This window comes from Humulus lupulus, chromosome 3 (assembly GCF_963169125.1).
Source record: "Humulus lupulus chromosome 3, drHumLupu1.1, whole genome shotgun sequence".
In the NCBI taxonomy this organism is placed as follows: Eukaryota; Viridiplantae; Streptophyta; class Magnoliopsida; order Rosales; family Cannabaceae; genus Humulus; species Humulus lupulus.
Genome location: NC_084795.1, coordinates 9,788,850 through 9,798,299, shown reverse-complemented (window position 1 = coordinate 9,798,299; position 9,450 = coordinate 9,788,850). Strand labels below are relative to the sequence as shown.

The following is a 9,450-nucleotide window of genomic DNA, read 5'->3' as shown; positions in this document are numbered from 1 at the left end:
TCTTCATCAAACCCTCATACTCATAAAATGAAGTTCAAACCCTCATACTCATATAATGAAGTTCAGTACTTGCAAATTTCGGCCAAAGCTATTTGCATGAATATTTTTGTTTAAATCTCATATATTCCTATTTATCTATTGTTGCATGTGCAATATAATGGATTGTGATTCATCAACAAACTCGTGTAATCCCTCGGTTATCCCTGACGTACAACAACCCCAACCACACTCGCCGGAGTGGGAAGAGTTCACTCATTATAGGATAACAACCCTGCCAGCAGAACCTATACAATACATCAACGATCTTCATGAGAAATTGGAGGTGAAGGCAAGTGAAATATTCTTTATAAATTTAGAGAATTTTAGGTTGGAACAAAGGACCCGTTCATTGAAAGATAGGATATCGCAATTGGAAGCCCAGGTGGAAGAGAAGACCAAGGAATTTGAAGATCATAGGTCGGGTTGTATCATGGCTGATTATCAACGGATATCCCAGGCTATTGAAGTACTTAAGACAGAAGCCATTACCAGATACCAAGAGTTTCTGGATCTGAAAGTGAAGAAAATCATGGGTGGTGATGTGGTAATGGATGGATGTCCGTGCTAAAGAGAGGACTCTGTTGTTTCCTGTACATGTGGTTCTTCCTTGTTCAAGTTAGATGTGCGTTCAGATGCAGTTGGCAGGTTCACGCGACCGATTATATCAAAACTTGTTGTAAATCATAATCTATTCAGTTGACTACGTTTTGTAACATATTTATCTTATTAGTTCTACCCATGTTGATGATCGACTCTATTGTAACATATTTATCTTAATGCCATTTAATAAACTGTATTTTAGTTGCTTAAAGAAAGTGTAAGTAATTATTCTTATACTTGTTCATTGCTCAGGTTCATGTGAATACATTTATTTTTAACCAAATGAGTAGCTACTACCAGCCTACTAAACGTAGGAGTCTACAAGCCACCTAATGCAGAAGCATCACTATACCATACACTGCTCAATGAACTGACAACCGACTAGACAGAGAATGGAGTTGGATGTTGACCGTTAAGTATGGTAGTTGCAGTTTAGTCTATATCTTTTGCTGATGTTGGTGGTCTATCAAAAATGGTTTAGTAGCAGGATTAATTTAAATCGGCTTCGGTTAAACCATTGTGCTATGTTTACAAGGAAAATTTGTCAAATAATGACAACTCCAATAAAGTGCTACCACACATGCATTAGTATTGGGAAAATAGAGAGGATACAGAAGGTGACATACCAAAAATATTGGATAATGACATACTAAGGTCAACTAAAAGAGAAAAGGTGATAACCCACATACACAACATTCAACTACTAGGTGATACATCTTAAGCTTTGGCTTCTTCCCTGTTGTCAGAACTCGATGTCCTCCAACTCTTGGAAGCAAAGACTCATAGTGTCTAATGCGTCCTGCATTCGACCAATGTTCTTGTAGTTCAATCCTTTCTTTTCAATTTTTGCACGGACGAATTGTGCGTTCTTCATAGCCTCATCAAACTTCTGAATCTCCTCACGAATGAAACGATCAACGTCCAATGCTTCTTTCTTCTCTGGTTCTTTGTGCGCTGGTTTAGGAACAACCTCCCAGGGACCCAGGGTAGTTAACTTCATTCCTGGTGCCACTTCAGTCACTTGAAGGTTCAATGACTCGGGAACATGAAGAAGGTAGGCATTCCTGCTACTATCCCAGATTGATTTCACGCGTTCATCGGCCTTTGAGGCGGATTCAGACATGTTGACATCCTTCACCTCAGTTGAATCTTTGTTGGAGCTCGCCATGACGTTCTCCAATGGGAAAATCTTATATTAACCTCTCGGAGTCAGAAAGAAAATTGGAATGGGATGCTTGTGTTGTTTGCGTGCGTGCAGTTAGTGGGGATTGCAAGTTCTTTGGGCATTATATAGAGTACATCGCCAAAGAATAACTTTGTTAATAAAAACAATTCTGAATCATGGAAAAACACGTGCCACCACCTTTTCATTTCAAATTATTGGTGCTTGGAAAGTAATTTTTAGCTTAGCAACTTAATTTTGATTTAAACGGATGTGCCATATAGTCTTAAATATATATATTATGTTAACCACTAGTTTGGAGTACGTCCCATCATATAGATACTGAAAATATATATGTAAGGTTAAATAGTTCATATGGTCGCATTATAATCAAGTATATGATAGTGAACTAGTTTATTAAAGGGAAGTGTTAGGTGAACAAAAGATTTTTGTTTCAGTGTTCGATTTTCACTTTCTTATGGAATTCTGAATATTCCACCCATTATTATGGGTGAACTTATTAAGTGTAGTGAGTACTCCAACCAAATAGCCAAATAATGGGTGGGGACCAATTTCTTCACTTCAGATACAACAAAATTATGGAAATACCAAAGACTGAAGTATCACTTGTCCATACCCTGAAGATATTGCGGGCCCACATCTTCAATACCCTACGTATTGGACAATAAATGATCATGTACTCCATTCTTCAAAATCTCACCTCCTCCATATTGATTTCTCAGTTAGTTTAACATATTTACCTTCAACTCTCTTTGCAGACGTTGGCAATGGATTATGATTCATCAATTGACTCATGTAATATTGAGGTGTTCCCCGAGCTCAACCGACAACGTCTAGACCCGCCGGAGTGGGAAGAATTCAGTCACAACAGAGTAACAAACCTGCCCCCAGAGCCTATACAGTACATCAATGATCTGCATCAGAAATTGGAGCAAAGGGAAAGCGAATTTTTTTTTATAAATTTCGATAATCGTATGTTGGAACAAAGAAACAATTTCCTGGAAGAGAGGATCACAGAATTGGAAGCAGAGGTGGAAGTTAAGACAAAAAAATTAGAGGAACTACGGTCGGGTCTTCTCACGCCCGAGTATCAACAGATGTCCCGAGCAGTGGAGGAGCTTAAGAAGGAAGCGGTTACTAAATACGAACAGTATCTTCACATGAAAGTGAAGAATATAGTGGGACGTGATGTGCCAGTGGATCGACGAACATGCTAAAGCTATTCGAGAGAAATTGTAGAGTGTCTAGGTTGGTGACTCTTTATTGAAGATTGAGAACGAGGGTAGTGGACTCGTTTATTTTTTTCATTTCAACTTCTAGTGAAAGTGAATGAGGAATCTATGTTAATGACTTAATTATTGAAGATACTACCCTTATTAATAATTTTTAATTATGTGTTCCAGAGACTTTAGTTATCGCATATACATCCTTAATATTGACGAATGAGTTTTTTTTATGTAGTATTTTTAGTTTTGGTATTCAGTACAAAATATCTGTAGTCGAAATAAACTTGGATTAGCTTAATAGACATCATCGCTAGTTTTAGGTAAATGAACACCTATTACGACCCTAATGTCCATAGGTCTGTAGAAGTTACATAATTAATTGAAAATTACATAATTAATTGAAAACTTACATAAACATCGTGTGGCGCAATTTTAAATATTAACTGTTAATGGAGCTGATTTCATAGATGAATAGTGGGTGGTACGATAATGTAAGTTAAGTGCCAAAAAACAATTACTCAATCACTGAAAGTGTGTGAGGAGTGATAGAGTTCTTTGTCTAAAAATATGGGCAACCAACGGGTAATCGCGTTATGGTTACTATTAAACATTGAAACATATAACATACTCTTTTTCATATATGATTTAATTCACATGCTGACATGAAGTGACTACTATCATCCTAGTTAGGCCCAATATTAGAACTAGTGGGAATATCACCATACCACTGATGGAATTGAAGATTTTTGTCTCCGGTGAAGCTCAATTGAGACGGCATGAGGTGTAACCACGGTTCTGCTTCAGTGGTTGGACTATTACAAGAAGGTTCGTAATCTTTTTCTATTGTGTGAGCTGCGGGATTAGATTTGCAAGTAGCCTTATTATGCCCTAACTGGTTGTAGTTGCGACACCTATTTTTCCTGGATCTCCCATTTTCTGTGTCCTTCTCTTTTGATTTTGACTTGTTTGTTTCCCTCCCCTTCGTTCTTACCACAGTTGGGTCTCGGATTCCTCTGTTGGCGGGGTGATCGCGGCTGTTAGTAGGAGCCACATTTGAAACTTGGTCTACAGATTGGACCTCCACTGACATTGACTTAAATTTTTGTTCCATATGTGACATTTCATTCATTGCCTCTTCAAAATTTTCATTATGTTTTGTGGCATAGTATCCCATTGCATTGAAACGCGAAGTTAAAGATCCCCATCTTGTACAAACTAGCACATCCGGTGGCACCGTTGACTGGGATAAATTTTTTAACCCAATCGTGTTTTTCGCATCCTTCTTCCACCGGTCCTTATAAAGAGATTCAGGAATGCATAGTATGTTGAGGTGCTTCATAACTGCAAATATATGTCGACATGGAATTCCATCCGACTCGAACAACATACATGTACAGTTTATATGACCATCGCCAATATGGTAGCGCACCCTACTTCGTACAAGTCCCTTTGGAAACCGCGTCAGTGAGTAGAACCTGAAGTCAATGGATACATTGGTGGAGTCCACTGAGTAAGCCAAGGCACTCGTGATCTGTTCCTCAACTTTTTTGTACATGTTCCTTGTCAAAATCGAAGCCACTTGTTCATAGTACTGTCGGAGGATGTTCGATGGTAATTGTGGCGTACTATGGTTGCTGATGAATTCGTCTTCCCGTTCTGTGTGACGAATACTTTGTATGGCCTTGTCTACTTGGCCAACCAGATCTCTAAGTTTGAGTTTGCTCGTCAGGAAGTGGGACAAGTAGGAATTAATTGACTCTGATCTTTGAGTAGTTCTTAGTCCCCCAAAGAAATGCCCTCGTAGGAAACATTCTGCCCAACTCCTCCTACTATTGTAGGTAGTTGTTGCCCATCGACTATCCTCAAATTCGAATTCTGAAACCATTCTATTCCATGCATCCTCGAAATCTTCCTCGGTACAGTATTGATAAAGTAGTTCATTGAACTTGGACTTGAATACAGGATGAGGCGCATTAATAGTTACATTATTCTGAAGATGCCAAGCACACAATCGGTGAATAGAAGTTGGGAAAACTTTTTGTATTGCTTTCGCCATAGCATGATCACTGTCGGTGACCACCACAGGAGGTGGTTTATTTTTCATGCACTCTCTAGAAACTCCTCTAAAACCCAAGTATATGTCTCCTCGGTCTCGTCATATAGCAAAGCAACTGCAAAGACTATTGTCCTGTAATGGTGATTCAACCCGACAAAGATAAGCAGGGGCTTATTGTATGAGTTCTTCTTGTAGGTGGAGTCGAAAGCCATAATGTCCCCAAAACAAGCATAATCACGACGAGAAATTCCATCAGCCCAAAATAGGTCTGCCAACCTATTTTCTACATCAATTGTGTGTGTCTCAAAAAAGTCAGCATCAGAGCGGCCCATACATGCCAAGTACCCCAATGCTCCTTCAGCGTCAGTTTCTTCTTCGTGTTGAACTAGTCTTTGCCGACCAATCCAATTGTAAAGATCCTTTTTCAGGAAGGGTACATACTCACGTCCTCCTCTTTCTTGTGCTAGGTGGTTGAATATGTGGCAAGTGCGTATACCTGATCGTCGCATCGACATTACCTGGGCTCCGATTGACTCTGGTATGGCTCGATTAGATCGCAAAAAGTGCAATTCCCTTTTCGAAGCTAATTCATGATTATGTTTCGGATTGAAGTCTTTCGCCACCCAAGTGTTTTCCGTCCTGTCCAAGTTTACGCGTAGAAGTGCGAGACACCCCGTTCTTGTGATAGGTCTTGGTTTTTTCTTACGGTTTAGAAGGGTTGTCCACTTGTCGCGTCGAAAACCTTGGTTTGAGCAAACCCATTTACGTTGCCACGGGTTGTTTTCATGGTCACGTCGAACATCTTCCTTGCGAACACTAAACCCCATCCATTTCGAGTATTCGAAAAAAAATTCTTCCCATTTATCGAGACTTTCGAGGTGTTGGCCTATGATGTCTTCTTTTGATAGATCATGTGGCTGCTTGTTGTAAATTTGAAGTTCTGCAAGTGTTGTGACCATTTTATTCTCCATATCTTACATTTTTATTTGTCTACCTGAGCAATTCAAAAAATTAATTGATATGGTAATCAGTTAGAATTTTTGGGGGGGTAAATACAACAAGCATCAAGCTGCATTAGGTGGTTACTTTTGTTTTTCTTAATAATTAATAAAAAACCAAAAATATGTAAATGAATACACTGACGAAATTTTTATTTTCATCTTCGTATATTTTGGCCAAATAACTTATTTTATTTAATTGCATCATGGGACATGTTATATACAATATTATAATTTAAGGGTTTGACCTACCATTTCACTGCCTCAAAGAAAGAGTTATTTAAGTGTACATTAATTAACATTCAACTTAATATGGCGGATGAGGTAAATATACTGTGTACTTATTTTATTGGAAAGTTGTCCTTATGTTTACAAGGCAAACATATCTTTTACTTGACCTTAGTGTAAAGTTATTGTAAAACAATAGAAATAAAGGTCCTTCTAATTTTTATAAAAATGACCATTTTCGGTGGTCATTTAGTTGATCTATATAGGCGGACCCCATTCTTAGTTATGTCACGTAAAATAAAAACAAGGGGTTTGAAAAAGATAGTTCAATAACATAGTTGAGCCATGTACAAAATGCATAATATAAAATATACATTCATCAAACTTTTAAGGGCATTGATCAGTACGACCATATAATTAAGACACCAACTTCAAAAAACCTTCAATGGGTACTTCCATTACCGAAAACCATTGATTATGGTAATCTCAGTACCTGGAGGTGATAGATACTTAAGCTTACGTGAAAATGCTTACAAGCATTAATAAGAAAGGGGAAATGGACTTAAACATACTACAACATGAAGATGGGACTCATAGTAGTCCAATGTACTAAGGTACTAACACATAACAAAATGCAGTACATGTAGAAAAGATTAGTCCAAGAGGATGATGTCTATGTCGTTTGGTGACTGATTATTAGCTTCAACACATAACTCACTACTTAGTGCCTGTTGGCGTTTCACCATAGAACCAACATGGTCTATGATTTGGCGCTGCTGAAAAAGGAAAGAACTAATGTCCATTGAATCCATCCTTAAAGTGTTGCCTTTCTTAGCAACTACATTTTTTAAAGTTGTTAGCTTCTCAATCTTTAAGTCCTTTTTGAAGCAGTTTTTGCACTTCCCTCTAAACCCGGCCCTTGGTGTTTTTTTCCCTACATGAGTTGGTGAGATTGTGTCCCCCAGACTTACTGAGGACTGATTTTGGTGGGGTGTGATTTCAGTAGTTTGTGTGGATGGAAGTGGAGTGGGTATGGAATTAACAAGGAAGGAAATTGAAAATTGTTTGGTTGGTGATTCAATCTCTGTTTTCACTTTAACATCACCAGGGAATAGATTCACGCATAACTTAGAGGGTGACATGGTTTGGTAATGGTAGGAATGAAGATAGTAGTACGTGGGGGTATATTTTCTCTTACACTGGTTCACTTAAGCAACTTATAAATACATATATACACACTTATATAGTGAGCATTGTGAAAGATCCAGTGTGTTCACTAAATTCCCGCCAAAACACTACCTATGGATCTAGGAAACAGTGAATGAGAATAAATTGATTAACCCTTAATAATGGCCGATTCTTAAATTAACTCTACTAATGTATTGTTTTTAAAGATGTTATATGCAAAACAGATGAAAAGTTGTAATGGTTTCGCACATTATCAAGTGGACACCTCACTTGTCACCTAGGTCATGATTGAATAAAAGTATGGGAACAGTAAGAGAAACTCTGACCTGTATCTCAATGTGGCCCCATGCAATCTTCAATGTGGATATCGGTGACACTATTACAAACTGAGGCTATAATTTGGCGCCTTAACACTTAGTGGAGGGTGTACGGTAAATCATGGAAATAGAGTTTGAGAACATCCTGCAACAAGAGAGGAGGTGATTTTATGTATAAAAAACTAAGAGAGTAGTTCAATGCACTTGTGTCATGAATACGTCATCCTCGTACCTTAACATTTTTGCATATGCTCAAGATCAAACCATAGGTTTACTTAGAAAAACTGCAATGAAAATGCCATTTTCATCATACATTTAGTTAGCTAAAATTAAAAATATGATAACTAAAAAATGGAAAAGTATAAGAGCTAGCGAAAGTGTAAGGTTTGAAAAAAAAAAGCAAAGCCAACATAAGTAAGTGTTTTATGCAGCAATGCTTTTTGATGAAAGTTGGTGACATATACCTCTTAATTTATCTTCAACAACTTACAAGTAAAACTAAAGAATAAAAAACAATGGGGCTTCCTATCACACTGCATCAACAAAATCAGAGCAATGGGTTAAGCTAGTGTTTTTTGAGATTGAGTTCACGCATGTGACACCTATATATACAATTTATCTTCGTCATTTAATGAGATGGTTGTTGTTTGTTGTGACCTGTTATGTGGCATTAATAATTCATTGAATTGGACATGCTGATGTATTGGGTGCATTTATTTAAGTAAATAAGTTGAAAAATGTATTCTAAGTAATTTATATAAATTGTGTAAGATGCTATTTTGAGTAAGTAAACATGAAAAAAAAAACTTGATTCTTCATAACAAACAGTCACATTAAATACTTACAGTAGTTACATGACATCATATATTAGGAAGAAGTAAACATTGACCATGGACAAGGGTTGCAATGGTATTACACATCAAGGAAAAGAGTCTTCGGAACTCATTAAAACAGACCAGCAACACTAGGAGTTGCGAACCCAAAAAGAACATTCTACTAGTGTGGTTGTTCGAGCCATTGACCCAAAATCAAATATAACACATACACACCACTACAACGTACGTAGTATAAAATTATAAATATGTAACTACTGCATGGGTGGCTTCTGACTTGGGACGATAGTTGTGTTCTTTGCCATGTACCCGGTACGGAGCTCCTCGATCATGGCAACCATGGCTTGGAGGTCTTTTCTCCATTCACTTGCCATTTCCATGGACTTCTTCTGCATCATCCCTAAAGCCATTTCTAGCCCATGTATCTCTGAATTTAGCGTAGAGTACTGCATGTTTGTGGCGTTGTACATATTCTCCAACTCACTCCGCTCGGTTGCCAACCTCAAGTTCTCCAACAATATGTAGTTGATGTATTCCAATTGCTCAAGTCGTAATTCATCAAAGTATGGGCACCCAAATACATTACCATCTCCACGGGGTGTATGATCCATGGTAGATAGAAAACTAAAATTGAAAAGAGGAGAGGGTAATATGATTCAGATAAAAGGTGAGCATAACACAAGGGCTACACGTATATATATATAACTTGTGGCTTACGGAGTTGATGTAGTGCATGCTAGTATATGGTAACGTGTGTACAAGTTATACTTGGTAGTGATATT

General features: G+C 37.7%; 2 protein-coding genes across 2 annotated transcripts; both read right to left on the bottom strand.

Annotated features, from left to right (window-relative positions):
- Positions 1–3,730: 3,730 nt before the first annotated feature.
- On the bottom strand, positions 3,731–5,104 carry LOC133823618 (protein FAR1-RELATED SEQUENCE 5-like). The gene has a single exon (XM_062256480.1). It carries the CDS (start codon positions 5,102–5,104, stop codon positions 3,731–3,733), a length of 1,374 nt encoding a protein of 457 aa, XP_062112464.1.
- Positions 5,105–5,148: 44 nt separating this feature from the next.
- On the bottom strand, positions 5,149–6,075 carry LOC133823617 (protein FAR1-RELATED SEQUENCE 5-like). The gene has a single exon (XM_062256479.1). It carries the CDS (start codon positions 6,073–6,075, stop codon positions 5,149–5,151), a length of 927 nt encoding a protein of 308 aa, XP_062112463.1.
- Positions 6,076–9,450: the final 3,375 nt, after the last annotated feature.

Coding starts and splice junctions, on each gene's coding strand:
- LOC133823618 (XM_062256480.1), bottom strand. CDS start 5,104: ATGGCGAAAGCAATACAAAAAGTTTTCCCAACTTCTATTCACCGATTG.
- LOC133823617 (XM_062256479.1), bottom strand. CDS start 6,075: ATGGAGAATAAAATGGTCACAACACTTGCAGAACTTCAAATTTACAAC.